The sequence below is a fragment of the Zootermopsis nevadensis genome, unplaced genomic scaffold, assembly GCF_977971745.1.
Source record: "Zootermopsis nevadensis isolate Lab colony 2312 unplaced genomic scaffold, Znev_1.0 Znev_ptg000024l, whole genome shotgun sequence".
Lineage (NCBI taxonomy): Eukaryota > Metazoa > Arthropoda > Insecta > Blattodea > Termopsidae > Zootermopsis > Zootermopsis nevadensis.
Window position 1 is genome coordinate 1869660 of NW_028259156.1, and position 20614 is coordinate 1890273.

At 37.5% G+C, this 20614-nt stretch overlaps 2 protein-coding genes across 3 annotated transcripts in view; one reads left to right on the top strand and one right to left on the bottom strand.

Moving 5' to 3' along the window:
• The window catches only part of LOC110827843 (uncharacterized), a 536626-nt gene that overhangs the window by 387965 nt on the left and 128047 nt on the right, over positions 1-20614 (bottom strand). The window lies entirely within an intron of this gene.
• The window catches only part of LOC110839933 (retinal homeobox protein Rx1), a 101537-nt gene that overhangs the window by 20115 nt on the left and 60808 nt on the right, over positions 1-20614 (top strand). Inside the window, exon 2 of the mRNA XM_022084554.2 lies at positions 17313-17617. Coding sequence (XP_021940246.2) covers positions 17313-17617 — 305 coding nt within the window. The remainder of the gene's footprint in view (positions 1-17312; positions 17618-20614) is intronic.

Consider the following 20614-nt stretch of genomic DNA (forward strand, 5'->3'; position numbering starts at 1 on the left):
ATTAATGAACCTCCCATGTGTGAGGAGGCCAATGTTCTTTAAGGACAGCCACTGGTAATATAATATAGTGTGCACTATCTTCTGGGCGTTGTACCTTCATAGTCTTCGTCCGGACCGTGGAGTTGTGATGTAACCACTGAATTGAATAGCCACGGAGACTTGTACTGGAATATTTCTACGACCAGAACAGGAAAAATTTAACTTCGTTCGTCTAAAAATTATGTGCATAATAATTTAATGGTATAATGGAAAGGACAAAACAGCGTAGCGTAATTGTAGTAATAATATCTGGTTTCTGATTTCTATAATAAATTCAGACTTCTTTATACCTCTAATTAAATACATATATTCAAATGTATTCAACACAAATTTTTCTCAAAAGGAAAGTACCTGTTTACTTGTGATTCCAGAACAATTCACATTTTAATACTTGAACAATCGGAATATTGTTGAACTTCGAACCAAACCAAAGAGTAATGTAATGACATCGCCAAAGGTATTCAGAAAATACTCCGTTATCTCGTTAAACCAACGTAACCACTAACGCTTTCCTAGATCACGTGATATTTAATTTTCAGGTGCGATATGGAGATACAAATCACAACCCAAAAACATAACACAATGTTGCACCAAGCGATCTGGTACATATGGGTTTCACCCTGATGATGGAGTCAGTACGTTCCTCTGAAACGTCTCTAGCAGACTGAGTAAACAGTGTCATATTCAGTTTTATTCCAGATTGTCTGGACGAAAAATTATGCATGAGCAGGTTACTATAGCGGCAGTGATCTCAATTTATTTGTTGGTTTAAATTTCCGAGAGGTTACCGGCTGTGTTGAATGCGATTTTTTGTGGTCTTCCTCAGCATCTCCAGGCAAATGCTCTGATAGTACATTGAGCCAGGCTACATGCGCTGAACGTCCCCAGTATAACCCTCCATACCCATTCCAAGCTATATAAAACCTGTAGTTGAAACAACGTAGTTAAATAACCTATGTATCGATAAATTTTTAAGAATACTTTTACCACAAAAAGCCTACTTAACACTTGTCCTCAATGGACGAGTTAACACAAAGATTCGGGGCTTTGTAGAAGTCGGTGGGAGCTTATTGCACGTGGCACGTCGATTCTCTGTAATTGGATGGCAGTGCCTGATTGACGCCGTCTTCCTCCCCGTCTCTGTTCAGTCCACTGTAAGCCGAGAGTAATTAGCGCTTAGCGATCAATAATTAACAGACAGGAAGTGATTAATTCCCTGCTCCGAGGTTCAGAAAGGGTTAAACTTAAGCTGGGTCATTATGTTCGCTCTAACACCTCGTCGCTCTCCTTTCACGAGGGAGCAGATGCAACGTCTATTTCATTGTTCCTTAATTTACTTAACTGCATTTAATTAAGTGTGAAATAGACGCAGATAAAACTGTGTATGTCCAAGTATCACCTCCAGGAAAGGGATAAAATCATTAAACCGTGTAACAGATAATTGGAACAACGCGATAAATATCACATATTTTGGGGCCGACGGTAACAGAACAAATTTGTCAATGACGAAGAAATTAAGAGCAGAATAAACTCCCGAAATTCTTGCTACAAAATAAATTAACAATATTTCATGCTATCCTCATTCACAAACGCATAAATATTAAAATATAGAAGATTATCCAACTTAATTTTATCTGTTTTTTTATTATATATTTTTATTTAGTGTTCTGTCTGACGACAGGTCCATATGAACAGGATCCTTCCATCCTTTTCTCTTCTCGGACTGGGACCTGTTCATATACGTTCTTGGCAGATGATCCAGAAGTGGTTTGCCATTGCCTTCTTCTGTGTGTGAATGGAGTAATTGTTGGGATGCCACGGAGGAAAACTCCGTGTTGCCTAGACCACGGCCTTGCCCAACAAAAGTTGGGAATCGAACCCGAGACCCCAGGATTACAAGGCCAGCGTTCTGACCGCTAGACCACCGTAGCGGTTTATCTGTTTTTATGGGTCTAAAACTCGATCTCTCGTTCTCTAATCGATGGAACTCAGGGCGAGGATGTTTGAGAGCAAGGTACTGAGGAAAATATATAAACTAATAGGAATTCAGTGGTAGATACTGGAGAAAAATACATAACTAAGAGCTCTATAATATATAGTGTTTACTAGATATTATTAGGATAATCAAATGAAGAATTTTATGGTTATGAGTCAAAACCTGTTCATTAATTTTGGTGATCAATTATGTGGACAGACCTGACATGAAATTTCTATAGATTATAAGTTCATGAATTTTGATGAAACAATCTTAAAAGAAAATGACGTTCTGGCTTCATACATACACAGAACTTTCCACGAAAATTGTACACTGTCCAACGTGAATGCATAAAACATCAATAAAGACGATAAACGTGCTAGTCCAGTCACGGACAGCGAGTGACCACAACAGAATATCGATTTCATACCGTGTTTAATAATATCAAAGTGTTTGTGTACTGTAACCATTGAGGCGGACAGGGAGAGTTGTGTTCCAACTGATTACGATTAATTTCGGATGGAAATCAAGATGTCGGGTTGGAAACAAATCCGATTCAGATGAACCTGTTAAAAGACTTCTGTATTGCCTTTCCGAGAGAGACCTCCCTTGTTAAGTGAAGGTACGATTTCCTTTAATTTTTTGGTTGCATGCATTAGACCGGCGTGCGTTATAAATAAGCTGACTCAGCACCTGCAACAGCGACGCACGCAACGTTAGCAGTGTCCGACTGGCTCACGGCGTACTGCAAGTGGCAATCCACTGGATGTCGGGAGACAAACATGACGAAGTTTCTTGGAGAAGAAAATAGACAGACATAAATGTCGTTAAATTAATTATTTAATTCTTGATGTTAAATGATTTTTACGCGTCATCTGCACAAGCATGTTTCAATTAGAACAAAATATTCAAAATAAATCTTAATAATAATAATAATTATTTAATTCTTCTGAATGTAAAAAAGAAATATAAAAACTGGAGAAGTTTGTGGGGGGCCCTATATTACGAATATCTCCACTGTGTCCTTTGGGAAGCCACGAGGAACATCTGATAGTAATTTTTAATTAAAGCTGATCTCAGGAAAACAATACGTGAGTATGTCCACTTGGTGGAAACTGTTTAACAACTTATAATACGTGGGTAATCTTTACCGATTTATGCCAGAGTTAACCAATGAACGAAGATGAACGCGTACGAGAGATGGATGAAACGCAACTGGGGAGAATTAGGTGAATCTTAAAGAAAACAGGATGTGATCTTAAAAGGTAAAGATCGTGGTCCAGTGGCAGGCTGTTTAGAAAAACTGTGATGAACATCCGTGTTTCCATAAATGCGGAACAAGTAATTTCTTCTTTCCAAGGCGTTCACCATTAACGTGAATGTCTATTAATGAAGATTTCTCATATCCTGTGTCTTCCCTCAACTTCTCCTCTAGATTATTGGCCCCAACTGATATCTTCCCTCTTTCGTCCTGTGCGATTATTTCCTAACCTGATCTCTATCTCCTTCTTTAAGTGATTTGCTCTTACTCTGACGTTCAAAAACCTTTTTTCGTGGTTCTGTCCTCGTTCGTTCTTATGACGTGCGAGTATCGTCTCGTTTTCTTACTTTTCGCCTTTCAAACTCTTTATTTTGAAAGTCGTACATCTGCTGTCGTTAATCCACTAATATCTGCCTCTGTCCGGGTTAAATTCACTGCTACTTACGTTAATACGAACAGAGAGAAGTCGGCATATCTTAGACATTTGTTATTTTTAAAGTACGTATCTCAGTAGCTAATAACATTTTCCTGCAGTTTTTATTCTTCGTGTAATTTCATCTTTAACGTTTCTGTTGTCAGTAACAACTTCTCAACAATATTTCAGCATCATGGAGCCAGATTTAATAAAGAAATATGCAATACGTGGACATAGAACACATCTACAGCTGATAAAAATATTAATTAAACTAAACGGTTACAAAATTCGAGTGTTATTTTTGGAGTCGAAAATTTCTGTTAATTTCAGATACGACAAGGTGACGTGACGTTGCTTTAAAGGTAAATAATTAAGTACGCTCTTGGATTAAAACTACAAAGACTCACTACATTATGAGCTACAGTTCGATATTAATCGACTTGTCTAATTGAGTTTCCGCCGACAATTAATTAAATATTTCTTTAAAAAGACTAATTATTTTGTAACATAAGCTCACTCGACTGGTGAAATCTGCTAGTTGGCACGCCAGCATTCAGCTGTTTTTTTTTTTTAACTTTCAATTTCCATTTGCGAAACCTACGATCATGTGATTGTGATTTTTACATATTACCAAATTAAGAGAAAAATCTCAAGGAGATGGGAATATGGCAAGGAATGAAGCGATAAGTAATTTTTATGGGGAAATCTGAATAGAAAACACTCACATTCATGACATTGAAAGACAGATTAAATTAAAACTATACGACGCACAACCTGGAAGATAGCAATCTTCAAATTAATAGTAGATGAGGGGGAATATGTTGTGAAGGAGAGTGGTATAAGTAGCAGGGCTTGGGTTCTTATCCAGCGAAGGGATTTGGTGTTAGCAGTGTTAAATCTTCGGGTCCTGCCACCTCAATATTAATTATTGGCTATTTCAAACAGCGTATTTCTCAGCGTTTAGGCTACAAATAGTCACAACGTAAACTTCGAGCAGCAGCAAAATCTCGTAACAAACGTGCCTGAGTAAGAAAGATGGCAGTGGATCGTTGCAGGTCTAAATTTTTACACTAATAAAATTGATACAAAGAAATGATGTCGAAACGATGAATTTGGCGTGTCGAGTCCATGTAATGTTTTGTTGATTATGTAAATGTGATCCGAGTCTTATGAATTCTATGGTTCTCTTGTTTGAATATTGCAATTAGTATAGTACATACATTTCTCGCTAACAGCACGCAATGCGTATCAAAGTTTAGGCACGTGCAGGAATAATCATTATTTCCATCTGAGACATGTGACTTCATATAACTGAGGTTTGGTGCTAAAGGGGCCGATGTCACAGTTAATCACGCCACATTTCTTGTGTAAGTTCGTACTCTGACTATCGACATCAATACAGTGTTTTGATATGGAATGAATTCAGCTGACTCATGCGGACTCTTGTAAACACTGTAATGAACCTTTATAAAATCAAGAAAGAATTTTTCATGTGATTAATTATTTTACTCTGTATTTTAATTAATTTTCAACCAAGAAATAAATTTCATAGGTCGTATTCTGTTATCCAAGGCAGAATTTACAATACATATGTCTGCGTCAAATTCTGTGAGTTTTCCAACGTTTCGCCAAACACTGCAACTGTCATCTTCATGGTTAATTTGTTTTATAATTTAAATAAGCTGTATACACAACATGCAGTAATACTGTCAACACATTTGCAATAAGCCTGCAGTAGACACCTTCAAAGGACTCGCAGAAATTTGACATCCTAATTCTACCATTTTTAATGCTATTACAATGTGCTCGGTTCAATCAATATTATTAATATCACTGCTGTGATGTATCTAAATCAGTTTAGAGCTGTCAAATTTTTTCCTTGGGAAATTTGCAACGATGGACAATGCTATACGTGTGTCACAAAATATGGAATATGTGTTCAAAGTACTATACTGGATTCGTGTGATAGAGGAAATACACTGTGTTCAATAATTATCTTTAAAACTTTAACACTTAATAACCAAATAATGATATGAGATATCACAACGCGGATTTTGCAGCCCCTTTGGAATTTCTTATGGGGATATGTTAAGGATATTGTATACCGAACAGAGGTTCGAAATTTGGAAGACCTGAGACGAAGGATTAGTGCAGCCATCGTAACAATTTATGCAGGTATGTTAGAGCGAACATGACAAGAAATCGAATTTCGTCTTAACGTGCTACGTGCAACTAATAGTGTTCACGTAGAAGTGTTTTAAAGCAAAAACAAACTTTGAATGTTACTCTTTCATATGCAATAACCCGCATTGTGATGTCTCATCTCATTATTTGGTTATTAAATATTAAAGTTGTAAAGATAATTATGGGACGTACAAGCAGGAGGTTAGCATCGATGACTTGAGAAAGAAAGAATCGTGGAGAATGACTTAGTTAAAATAGAGAAGAAATTAGAACGGGCGAAGACATGTTTAAAAGACGAAAGAGAGATTAGCGGAACGCTGAATCGACTCTGGAAATAGACTTTTGAGGCAGGTACAGGCATTGACGACGTATCAAAACATTCGAACGAGAAGGAAAAATAAATTTCGATGGTAACAAAGTCTAGTGCCCGCTTTGCTAACTCCTGGAGTCGAGTTACAAGCCGCCACTCCCGCTGAGAGTCTGTGTAATGGAGAAATTAGTGAACAACTGTGTTCGTGACGTGGTCAGCTGAGTTTTAATTCAAGCGCGCATGCGCGCACGGACTATTCCCCCCCTTTTTGCAATTAATCACGCGTCACCCTATTCGTGCCTCGACGCCGTGATAAGGTTAGACACGAAAAACCAACAATCGGTTCGCCCTTTCATGAAACCCACTGTAAAACACCAGCCAACCGCGTAATGGACTCCTAATGGAGCTCCTGGGAGGAGCGATCAGGGAAATCAATTTCAGGGCAAATAGGCCTAATTCATAGCCGTGCATTATAATACTGTCACAGTCATTACAACTGCTCATTAGCCGCATAAACAGGAATCACATGCTTCGTAAACCACTTTACAGGACAAACTCCACTTTGTGTGTATGTGTTACGTATTTAAGCGTATTCGTTTATATGACCTATGCGTATATACTTGTATGTATATATATGTTTGTTTGTTTGTTTGTGTGTGTATATATTTATGAGGTTAGGTCAGATATTTCACTGTTCCCGGCGGTGCCCGAATTTATAACTTGTGTTGGGCAAGGCCGTGGTCTAGGCAACACGGAGTTTTCCTCCGTGGCATCCCAACAATTACTCCATTCACACACAGAAGAAGGCAATGGCAAACCACTTCTGGATCATCTGCCAAGAACGTATATGAACAGGTCCCAGTCCGAGAAAAGGATGGAAGGATCCTGTTCATATGGACCTGTCGTCAGACAGAACACTAAATAATATAATAAATAGAGCAGAGCGCTCCTTCCGGAGCTCCTCGGGGGGGGGGGGGGGGGGGGTTGGTTTTGTTTTAAAATCTTGAGTAACAAACTAAACCATCCCCCCGGAATGTGGGGTAAAAACACTTGACCAACCCCCCCCCCCTTCGGGGGGTTTCATTGCGTTTTAAAACTTGAGTAAGACACAAAATGCCGAGTAAACAAATATAATGTAACACTATTTGATGACGTCATTTTTTAATAGACGACAAATCACGATTTTTTATAGTAGACAGAAGAAAAGCACCAATGCATTGTCAAACAATTTCCGGTGCCACGTTGAAAATTTTACCGGAGTTCTGATACGGTCGTCTTGATCATGTCAGCATTTTTGTTTTGTTTCATCAGATCTTTGTTCGTCTTTGTTCCATCTCGTTTGCAGACTTGTGCTATGCGTGAAATTTCCTCTCGATGAATAGTGAATTACTCCAGTGGTGGACCTGGTTTTGCGGTTTGCATCGTGTGATGTTCCGGGCGGAATCAAAGTCAGGCGTTCATTTCGTATATTCGTCTGTCTTAGAATTTCTGTTGGCATTTAGGAATCGGCAATGTCTCATCCCGGAAATGTTTGTCGGTTTGCCAAAACAGCTGCTGTTGATTTAAACTATTTGATAACCGCTTCGCGTGTCCAATCCCTGAGAAATTCTCTTCCAAAAATGTCCTCTACGTTCAGCATAAAACAGGACGCCCGTCTCCAGGGGAAAGATAATATTTATTCTCTGTAGAAGGCAAATGAACGACATTTATAGTCTGACGTAAACATCTTCTTCCGCTGGTTTCAAGAAAATGTTGGATCCATCTACTGAAGGGTTCAGTCAGCCAGAAAGAATCTAAGATAGAGCGCCCTTTATTAACTGGGGGGCTGTTAATCCTTCCTTGGGAAAATGAGCTTTGGGGGAGGTGGAATTCAATTTACCAGTGGCAATATTTGAAATACGACACAGAACCGTCATCATTCTCGTATATAATCAGTATCAACACGCGGAACTATCATCGAGAAAGGCGGAATTGGTTCTCTGGAGAAATTCTGGAAGACTACTGGCAGGTAGAAACCTGAAGATGGTTGTCTTCTGGGTTGTAGCGCAGTGTGGTTTGGTAGAATTTTACCGACGTTTCAGACGTCATTCATCTGCCTAAGTAATGCGTTATAAGTCTTAAATATGCGCTAGAAGGCACTAATGTTGTGAGAGGAGGACATTCTTCTGTGAATTTTCCTAACTCAATAACAGATGAAGGGCCCAGAATTTGTTGGACGATTGTAAGTACAGGTTACTGACGTTCGCATTGGGAAAGGAATTTTCCCTGATATTTATAGAACACAATTTAATAAGTAGTTAACAATTCCCTCAATACTCATAAAAAACACAGAAAGCTTAGAAAATTCAGAAGAATACAAATTTTTCGTAAACTATAAAATAATTGACATTTTTAAAGTCTGTGAAAATGTGAATTGTGGTCATCCTAACTTTCATGTTCTGCAATTGGCAACTAGCTTTTCGAAAGAACGTACCGCCTCCAACTTCAGGTCAGAAAATTTGTTAAAATATTACCTTTTTAAATTCTACCCAATCTTAATGCTCCATGAGACACAAATTTTCCATAAATCGCCAAGTCTACACTAATATAGATCTAGTGAATCAGACAGCTTAAAACACACAATGGGCCTTATGATGATAACCTAAATTGTATTGTACTTACTATAATTAGTACAGGTATTTTAATTAGTATTTCATTGTTTAATTTTTATTCACAAGTAGTGAATCAATCTTGACTTAACTACGCGCTCTCTGAATATTTACATACAACTCTTACTGTCACAAATTAATACAAGATACTGTGACGTATTTATGAGTACACGCTGGCAATGAAGTCAACATCTACTTACAGACATTCCTATGGGCCGAAAACTCACTAGTAGCTTTGGTCTAACTGGCAATGACGTGAGTTTCCAACTGGTATTCAACAGTTAATAATTATATAATTTTATGATTTCTCTCAGTCACTTCAACATTGCATTTGTTTCAGGGATAATTTATCTCCATTAAGATAATATTGAACATAATGTGCTGTTTCGAACATATTAATGCACACCTGAACGACTACACGTAAAATTTATTCTTTAAATTTTAACATCTGTTGTGCTACTTTGCGATTCGTTCCTTATAAGCAGTCATTAGTCTGATAACATGAAATCCGTGAGCGAGCAGATCAGTGCTGATAGAGGCGTTGTTTACGCTTTTTTGTACCACGCTTTTACGTGCACTCTGATGTAATTCATTATAGGCTTTATTTACCCCAAGTGGAAATAACAGTTTGAAGAATACATTAAGTCGTAGGAAAAGCTTCTAGTCAGCTGCCACTTTTACGTCAATAAAACAATATTCTTAATATGAACAGGCGTCGACTTCTAGTGATAGTAATACAGACAGAAAGATAAAATATATGTAAAAGTGTCACGTTTCTAAACAAACGTTAACAAAATGTCGAATGGCCTAAGAAGTTTCGTATCACTCAAAATACTTCACCCAAACAATCCACTTCTATATAAAAAATTTGATTGATGTAAACAAAAGATGGGCAATTGCTCCAACTCGCAGTGGATCCAACACAAAGGAGCTAGGTTAGCTAAGTCGTAATATGCTTGACTTGTACAGTTTGGTCCATACGAGTTTTAATACGAGTGCAGATTTCATTAAAGGAACTTTCTTTTATCCATCTCCACATTTTGATATCGAACATATTAATAACTAACTTAACTAACCAACCAGATGGCTTACCAAACCCGAAGGTTCATCACCGAACTAACCAAAGCCCTCCACCGGACCCTGTCCTGGGCCAACAAAATCCAGTCTCCTTCAACTCCTATCTCCCATAGATCCCGCCTGACATTATCCTCCCATCTACGTCTAGGTCTCCCCAGAGGTCTCTTCCCCTCAGCCTTCCCAAATAGTGGACCCAACCAACCAGATGGCTTACGGAACCCGAAGGTTCATCACCGAACTAACCAAAGCCCTCCACCGGACCCTGTCTTGGGCCAACAAAATCCAGTCTCCTTCAACTCCTATCTCCCATAGATCCCGCCTGAGATTATCTTCCCATCTACGTCTAGGTCTCCCCAGTGGTCTCTTCCCCTCAGGCTTCCCAACTAATACTCGGTGCACACCTCTTGTCCCATCCATGCATTCTACATGCCCAGCCCACCTCATTCTTCTCGACTTAATCACCCTGACAATATTTGGGGAGGAGTAATCGAACATATTGATATTAAACGAAACTTCCCCAGGAATCTATGCAAATATGTAAACTCAAATAGCAGACGAGGAATCAGAACAGTTTTTGTAACGCGTTCCATTATTAAATGACGTTGACTTAAGTTTAAAATTAAAGTTGCGATATTTGCAACTTGTTCCATTGTTTTATAACACTAATTTCACTTTAATTCAGACTCCATTGTTTTTTTATTTATTTTTTATATTTTATTAAACATCTTTATTGAAGTAATTTATTTTCTGGATATTATCCATCGTCCAAGATTAAATAAAATCAATAAAAAAACCACGACGTTTCGGAGATGGGAGTCTATCTATGTCTTCAGGTAAAACCTACTCTGTTGGGCCTAATACTAGACAGAGCTAAGCCCTATTTTGGACGATGGATAATATCTAGAAAACAGTTTACTTCAAGTCATAACGATTCTAAGGATTTTTAACTAATTATCCGTCTTTCTGGGCAGAGTTTCGGATTTCTTAAAACCCCGATTTCAATTAATTTACCGAGGAAGTGATTTGAATCTTGTAAACGAAAGATTTGCAGTGTCGCTAGCTTCGAAGCGTTCCATTATACCATGGGATTGCTTAAACTCGACGCTCGATAAATATATTCGTTATTCATGCGGTCCTGGACACGCAAATGGGGAAAGTTGTATCGCCCTAACACATAGTAGTATTACACCACACGTAATGACACAATTCACTCAACTTCAGAACAAACTTGTTATGTCTGAGTCGCAATTTGCGTGATGATTCGTTTACTCGGGGTAAAGTCTTATTTATCGTGAGACAATTCACTGAAAGGTAAGATCTTCAAAGCAAACCATTTGCATTACCGATGAAAACAGGGTACTCAAAAATTTTGTTTGAAAATCGTCATCGTTTCTGTGCAGTCTGGTACAAACTGACCGACGTTTCAGAGGTGTCCAGAGGGACTGCTTTACTTTTTATGTACCAACTTATTACGTTGCGTCGGGGACATTGCATCATTGTTATAAAACAGTTCTGAACATAAATTATGACGCTTAATCTACAGTAAGATTAAAAGAAACTGAAACAAATTACGTCATCACATTCTATTTGCTTATATATGTATTTGACAAATACAGTTTAATTATACAGTGTTTTAGACTGGGACTCAAGCCACTTCTGCATTTATATCCACAGTAATTAGTGTTCTTTGTATCTGATATCAGTTTTCGTTTTATAATTAATTACTAATACGTTGGATCTCAACAGAAAAAGACTGGAGTTATATTAAATGTGCTGAAATTATTATCTTACTAAGTGCCAAAGGATGGTATAAAGAATGATATAGTAGAATGTCTACATTCACATTAGAAGAGACATAGAATTTACACAAAGTACAAAAAAAAAATCTTAATTATGTTCTTGAAGAAGCGAGAAAAATCTTCCTTCAAAGACAGAAAATTATAAAAAACAAAATAATAAGACATCACGTTCCAAGATGGTTTATTTAGTTATTAATAGCTTAAATGTATCCATCGAAATTCTTGGATTCTTCACATATTTACGTGAATAGAATATAAATTGACGGATGCAACCTCAAATACTGAACCTAGTAATGTGAGGTACTAATGTGTACCGCAGTTCCACCCTTTTTGTACGAGTAAAGAAAGTACAATCACTTATGCTCATATGAAATTGTAATGTAACGACACAAACCATGGCATTGCGAGCCTTAACATGCATCACCGAGGGGTTTCGAATGCTCAGCTGGCTTCTTCAGGCTTCGCTTTGTGCTTAAATCTGAGCTAAATTTTGTAAAAATGGCAACTTACCGCTCGAGTTACAGAACAATTAACACACAATTATTTTTACTATTATAATTATCGTGTATTTATATGTTAATTCTATTTCTATAACTTAACATTGATAAAACCAAAATTATATCGTTCACACGTAAAACCAACAGTATCCATTTTAATTACATTGTTAGTGACTTTTTAATTTTGCGTACTAATTGTATAAATGATCTTGGTGTTTTGTTAGACAGTAAACTGTATTTTCACTGTCATGTAAATTGTGTTCATTCCCAGGCACTAAGGACCTTAGGGCTTATTCATTTTATTACTTATAATTTTTCCTCTTTAGACAGCCTTGTTGTTTTATATAATGCTTTAATTAGGTCAAAGCTTGAGTATGCCTCGGTCGCTTGGAATAATCTTACACAGACAGATTCTAATAAATTAGAAAATATTCAAAGAAAATTTGCCAGTTTATGCAATTACCAATTTTTCCAGTTTAATATCCCACGCAAATATGAATTGATTTTATCTACTTTAAATTTTAGAACATTTTATTCCAGACGACGACATCTCGATGCGTTATTTCTTGTTAAATGTCTTTAAGGGCAAAATAAATTGCAATTCCATTATGGACGCTGTTGGTTTACGTGTGCCGGCGAGGCAAATAAGAGAATTTTTTACTTTTAGTGTGAGCAGTGCACTAAGACATAGTCCTTCAGCCAGGTGCGTCATCGCTGCAAATGACGTATGTAAATCTTTGGAAGTATTTCGCATAAACATTGTCTCCCTTGAGCGAACGTTCTCAACAAGGGAAATGATCTAGCTTCGTTATCTGTCTTTTTATATTCTTTAAAGTTTTGCAATTATATTAGTGTTCCCTAGGTGGATTATTTATTTTTATTTATATTTCTTCATTTTTTGCTCTGTGTTAATATTGTTTCTATTTTTGGTTTGCCTGTACTTGGCAGTTATATTTAATACTGTACATATATAAGTTTAGTTAATCCGTTTGTGTAAGATTTTTAATTTTTATTTCACTATTATTGTATATATTATCAGTGTTTGCCTGTTATTGGCTTCTTGCTGTTGGCAAACACGTAAATAAATTAATTGAATTGAATTAATTGAATTGAATTGAATTGAATATGTCTTAACAAAATTTCTGACATTCATCGTGATCAAATTTCTTAGTTACTTTAATCGAATTTGTTGTAACATTTGCACAAATATATTGGCCTACGGTTAAATAATCATTTTAAATAACTACTAAGTTACTTTTTACTGAATAAGACAGGCCAAGGAGAAAAAATTATGTTTATTTCTTCAGTAGAACACAAGCGAGGCGTTTAGGAAATCACTCAGAGAGATTTTGAGTGTCCTCGTAATATCGTATTACCTTACACATCAATGAATTTCATAAATTTCATTGGAAAATAAGTAACATTTCCCGATCATACATCTGATCTTGGAATTTATAAATAGACCCTAAGGACTACATCTATTATTGATCAAGTTTAGTAAATAAATAATAGTTAATGATGACTTAAATAAACCACGAAATACGAGGTTATCGAACTTGGAGTTGGAGTGACACTAGAAATATTAAAACAAAGTATATACTGCTCAATAAGCTAGAATATTTGATGAAGCGTACCATATCATTTGCTTTGTATCTGTGATTGGTTGGTTTGTATGTAAAATACAACAATTCCTCGAGGCCAGTAGTTAAAATGCGATTTGTCTTCCGAAGAAAGAAACAAGAATGAACTGTTTAATGGAATAAATTAGAAGGAGAGAGGTCGCGCTAATGAGTCGACGCCAGTCGCACGCGAAACAGTCGCCTGACTGATACATGCTCTAAGTGGACAGTGATAAATTTGCTTCCGTGTCGTACACATAATCACTCACAGCCGATTCTGGGCGTCTCTCGGCCCACAAATTACTGATACATGTTTTGACCGATGGTCTCTTCGTGGAAAGAAAACAGTAGCTAATTTATCACATCTTAGCTTCATTAAAATGTAACTTATCTCTCGCTCTCGGAAAATTAATTTTTATAATGTAAAGGCTCTTAGGCTGCCTCGTTACGGTGAATGTGATTTGTCACATTTTGCTTAGTTAATTATCGTCATAATGGGCGTCTGATGTAGTGTAATTATTAACTATTCTGTTTAAATAGGATTAGCGACTTATTGCAAGGGCTCGCGAAGGAAAGTTGTACATTATTCATACATTATTCGTACAGTAGGATGGTGCACTGCTCTGCAATGAGTAGAAGGCCCAGACTCCCAGCACTAAATCACCAGTTTCAAAGATGACGCGGTCTACATTCTGTTGCATAATACTAACTAACTAGATGGCTGACAGAACCCGAAGGTTTATCACCGAATTAACCAAAGCCTTCCACCGGACCCAGTCTCCTTCAACTCCTATCTCCCATAGATCCCGCCTGAGATTATCCTCCCATCTACGTCTAGGTCTCCCCAGAGTTCTCTTCCCCTCAGGCTTCCCAAATAGTGGACCCAACCAACCAGATGGCTGACAGAACCGGAATGTTCATCACCGAATTAACCAAAGCCCTCCACCGGATCCAGTCTCCTTCAACTCCTATCTCCCATAGATCCCGCCTGAGATTATCCTCCCATCTACGTCTAGGTCTCCCCAGAGGTCTCTTCCCCTCAGGCTTCCCAACCCTACCTGGTGCACACCTCTTGCCCCATCCATGCGTGCTACATGCCCCGCCCATCTCATTCTTCTCGACTTAATCACCCTGACAATACTGGGGTTGGAGTACAGATTTTTAAGCTCGTCATTATGCAGTTTTCTCCACGCCCCATCGTCTTCTCTCCTAGGCCCAAATATCCTCCTCAACACCCGATTCTCAAACACCTGCAATGTGTGTTCCTCCCTCTGAGTGAGAGACCATGTTTCGCACCCATACAAAACAACAGGCAAAATTATTGTTTTGTACCCCTATATTATATTGGTTTATGAAAATTTTCATACTAAGATTAATTTAGAATATATATAATTTCATTTGTTTCTTTTGATGGTAGTTCGTAATATACATTGATAAAAACCACAAATGGTTAAGATTTCAGTTCCTTATCGATTTCATCGATTACGACAGCTTCCGTTGCAACAGCCGAGGAAGACAAAAGACTCTCTCTACTTCACGTAGTTTACGGACAGATTAAAATACGTTCTACTGAGTTACTGTATCAAACATCACAATCAATATCATCAATACTGACTACGCTGCTGTCAGTGATAGGAAGGGACCAGTGATATATTATTACTGATTATTATTGTTAATAGCATTTCCATTACATTTTATGACCTAAGCAGATGGGATGATAATTATATAGGCATTTAATCACTTACTGTGTATTTAACTACGTTATAAGTTAACTCTGACTATACAGCGTCAAACAATAGGACGTCTAATGAATAATAAATACGACGTCATATGGAAACAAGCAGCCATGATCTGACTTATGTTCTTTCCTGGGGTTTCCTATAAGAAATGAGGAAAACAGTGACGAATATCAGTCAGGATTGTCTGTCTCCTAGCCGAGACTTAAACCCATGGTATCTAAAATTCGATGCAAGAATACTAACCACTCAGCCAAACCATTGGTGCCCAAATAATGATTACCATTTATTATTAATCAAGCTTAGAATTGTCTGTAATACATAGACCAATGCTCAAATAAATCAGTAAAACTAAGATTTTTGTCTCAAAAACGACGAATATATGTTTGAATTACGAAATTGTTAATACGTAACATCTTAAATCGATATGAGTTATCCCGGTATTAATTAATCAGTGATAACATCAAAACAGCATTTCAGGAGATTCCAAAATTCAAGGATAATAATTTCTAAAAGTTACTAGAACGGAAATCAGGCTATATTAGAGTAATCTGATCGTTAATATTAGCCCTTCTATCTTTGTTATGTTACAGTATGGGTCCTAGGTACAATGGTGCAATGGATTCAAAGTTGACCTGAACATTTTTTTTACGAAATGTCTGCACCAGAATGACGAAATATTTTTTTTTGAAGATGGTGGCAACACTTCTCTCGCTCCAACACAGATTATCTCTACCCTTCGAATTTCGCATTAGAAGTAGTACAAAATGGTGTCGGACTCTGTCACTCCAAAGAACAGCGTTGTATCGTAAGATTTCTGGTGAAAGAGGGCGTTGAACTGGCTGAAACTTACCGTAGGTCGGGAGCAAAATATGGGTAAGATACCTTAGCACTTGAAAAAGGGTGTGACTAGCGCAACAAATCTTCTGAAGGCCACGAACAGGTCGCTAACCTAACATATGGCCACGTGCAACAGACAGCTGTCACAGATGCGAACATCGTCGAGTTGAGGAGGTGGAAAACGCAGTCTGCATAAGTGTTAGGGGCGCAGATACTTGTTCAAGTGCGAGCACATGAATCAGATTTAACAGCAAGAAAACACATTTCTGAAGCGAATAATGACTTTTGACGAGACAGGGTACACTACTTCATACCAGAATCAAAGACGTCGTCCAATTTCTAACAGCGCAAAATATTCGTGGTGTCTTGAATTGGATACAAAGTCAACCTATTCCTTTCTTTGTTTCTGGCATCCAATGCCTTACAACGGCGGTGGAAAACGTGTGTTAAGGTACACATCGAAACTGAAAAGAATCAAAGTTTCTGATTCTGATTTTTCCTTTACATTTCAAGAAATGCTCATGAATGCTTTGTTGCTGGGATTTTACATATAAGGAGATCGGGAAAACAACCCTGTCAAGATTAGAACCTACTTCTCCCGTATGCAAAAGTACAGCTGCCAGTTTCTTCCCAAATCATTGTTATTTTTGATAGTACATTTTCATATATTTCAGGCACCTCTCGGCTGCAGCATTTCAGACATTTCCACTCAACAGTTTTACCCGCTCAATCATTACTTTACTTTCAAATGTGTCTACTGTAGTCTTTCTACATCTTACCAAATAATATATACCCTCTTATGAATATGAAATAATTTTATCACTCTCCAGAGTCTACCCCTGCACTTAATTCATTTGCCTTGCCACCTCTGTAAGCATCACGTGCATTTACAAAGTCTTCTCAATTTGGCAGGGGAAAACAGCAACTCCAACGACGGTCTGTCAGATGTCAGGTGCCAGCACCACGACAAGAGTTGCAGTGAGGACGAAGCCGCGAGCCCCGGAGTACCCACGAGCATGTCCACAGCCACCGGCGAGGGTGGCGGGGGCTCCAGTGCGAGCGACGCAAGTAAGAAAAAACACAGGCGGAACCGCACAACGTTCACGACATACCAACTGCACGAGCTGGAAAGAGCCTTCGAGAAGTCGCACTATCCAGACGTTTACAGCCGTGAGGAGCTCGCCATGAAGGTGAACCTGCCCGAGGTGCGCGTACAGGTAGGACTCGTCACGTGTATTGTAAGATATGTCACTGCAGGCAGGATTCGTCACGTACTGTAAGATATGTCACTTCAGGCAGGACTCGTCACGTGTACTATTAAGATATGTCACTTCAGGCAGGACTCGTCACGTACTGTAAGATATGTCACTTCAGGCAGGCAGGACTCGTCACGTGTAGTGTTAAGATATGTCACTTCAGGCAGGACTCGTCACGTGTACTGTAAGATATGTCACTTTAGGTAGGACTCGTCACGTGTACTGTTAAGATATGTCACTTCAGGCAGGACTCGTCACGTACTGTAAGATATTTCACTTCAGGCAGGCAGGACTCGTCACGTGTACTGTAAGATATGTCACTTCAGGTAGGACTCGTCACGTGTACTGTTAAGATATGTCACTTCAGGCAGGACTCGTCACGTACTGTAAGATATGTCACTTCAGGCAGGACTCGTCACGTGTACTGTGAGATATGTCACTTCAGGCAGGACTCGTCACGTACTGTAAGATATGTCACTTCAGGCAGGACTCGTCACGTGTACTGTAAGATATGTCACTGCAGGCAGGACTCGTCTTTTCAACAAACTTAGAGTTGCAAACAGTAAGACGTAATGCAAGAAGTGAAAGCAGTTTTAGAGTTACATACCATTTTCGGTAAATATACATACAAACAAGTCACAATTTTCACTGGATACTTCCGTATGTTTACAGTTGCATGTGTAATCTTAGAAGGAATTTTACAATTATAACTAACTCTTGTTACACTTATCAGCGAAGTTCTACTGTTCAGAAAGATAACCTAAGAGTGCAATTATTATGTGATCTACCCTTCAAACCGATGAATTCATTCATTATTTTGGTCCGCGATTTCGATTCCGTACAAAACATATTTATATTTCTTTTATTCAGTAAATTTTATCTTCTTGCCCGTTTCTCTCTTCAAGGTAAAAATACATTTGTTGATTGATACAGCGAAGTACTGAGCAGCGCAAGTTATTTAAACAGAAGCAAAGTCAACGCTGTAGTATTTTTAAATGTAATTTGCTGCTTTAGTAGTCACTGGATTAAATAGATTGCACAATACATTTTCTAAGTAATTAATCATTTTAATGATAGACATGAATCCTCTTAAAATTAAATATTAAATTAAAAGCTGCTTCCATTATTGCTCTGATGATGGAGGCAACAAGGACCTCTAAAACTCTGATAAACTTCTACCAGAATACACGGCGCTACAAGCTAGAAGACATCCATATAAGAACCTCAAATCATATTCTGAGAATGTTTTGGTAAATATAAATTTAACGAAATACTCAAGTACCCTCCAACAACCGAGAAAAGTCAGTTTAGTAACGTTTAGTGATTATTTTTGCCATAAGAGCGCAGTGCAAGATTTTTAAAATAAATTGCGTTTTCAAATTTTTATCATTTCCAAATTTGAAGACGATTTATCTAAAGCTTACTTCTTGCTATTAACTTACATCTTAATTAATTAATGAAATACAAAGCGAAATCAATGCATGTATTTTGTTAGTCATCTTTACCTTTAGTAAATGCAACAAATTAAAATTAAGTTATATTTAAGCGACATTTATCCAATGTAGAGTTTGCAGATCGTGGATAACTTATTTATTCGCAGTCACAGGGAGAACAGTGCTGATTTGTGTGCAAATTATTTTCGCAAACTGATCCTGAATTAAACACAAGCGGATTTAATGACTTAAAGCATACATTTAACGACGTTTCGCATCATGAGAACAGGCAACATCATTGGAAATGCATGACGACTTGCTAGATTCGCCTAAAGGTGCCTGGAGGAGTAGATAAACAATTGACAATTCAATTTAACAATAATCCTCAATACTTGAAGTGTTAAAATGAATCATAGCGGCCATTAAAATTTTCAGCGTCAATAGGATTTCCTTTGGCTTAATAATAAACTGAAATTATTTGGGAATTATGAAACTCTTTATTCAATTTGATAAATTTCCGTATGGTAATGCTGGAAATCCATCATATTTGTCTGTAATGATTTGCAAAGAATTTGTAGGACTCACAGTATCGAAAATATTGGCAACTATTGTCACTGATGTACGTAAAGCAAATATTTCTAAGTTTCTGTGGATTCTACACCAGATGTAATGTAATGACATTTAAGATACGCAAAGAATTCTGTTCAGAAAGACCGATTTATGTAATTTATTCCCGTTAATGGACACAAAGCAAATCAACTTGTTCTTGCTGTTACATCGTTTCTGAAAAATAATCGATTTAATAAACTGTAGAGGTCAGGGGTACCGAAACTCATCGAATATATTAAGGATTTTTTCGGAATTGCAACACAGACTTAAATAACAAAATAAATATGCCTTATATGTACCGTGTGCAGGACATTCTATAAACCTAGGTGGTGTGCTGGAAGTATATTGTAACTTAAAAGTTATAATTTATTTTGATTTTCTTCAAAATCTCTACAATTTATTTTTTTTGGTTAACACATCGTTGAGACTGAAGACTGAAAGTTTGTGACAATGGGGCGTTTTTGTAGAAAATTGTTTTCTATACATTATCCATAGTCCAAGATTAAATAAAATCAATAAACCACGACGTTTCGGAAATGTTAGTCTATCTCCGTCTTTGGGTAAAACATACAACATAATGTGATGAAAGAGTAGAAGCTTAGCATGGCCATATTTCCCCTCAAGTAATATTCTTTAAATTCCTTAGAACTTTTAATTCGTCACTGACTGAGGAACAAATACATTTGACTGGTTCAGTACACGGTAATATTACTTTTATTAAGGGGTTCAGCCCTCGGTAAGAGTCTGAAAAATTTTAAATGACATAAATATGAACGTACAAACATTTTTTATTCTCAATAAAATCTTCCCCGGTAATCAGCCGCGTCAACTGGTTATCGTAGTAAACCGACGTTTCGGGAACCAACTCAAGGTTCTGATGATGGGGACAGAGTTGGTTTCCGAAACGTCGGCTTAC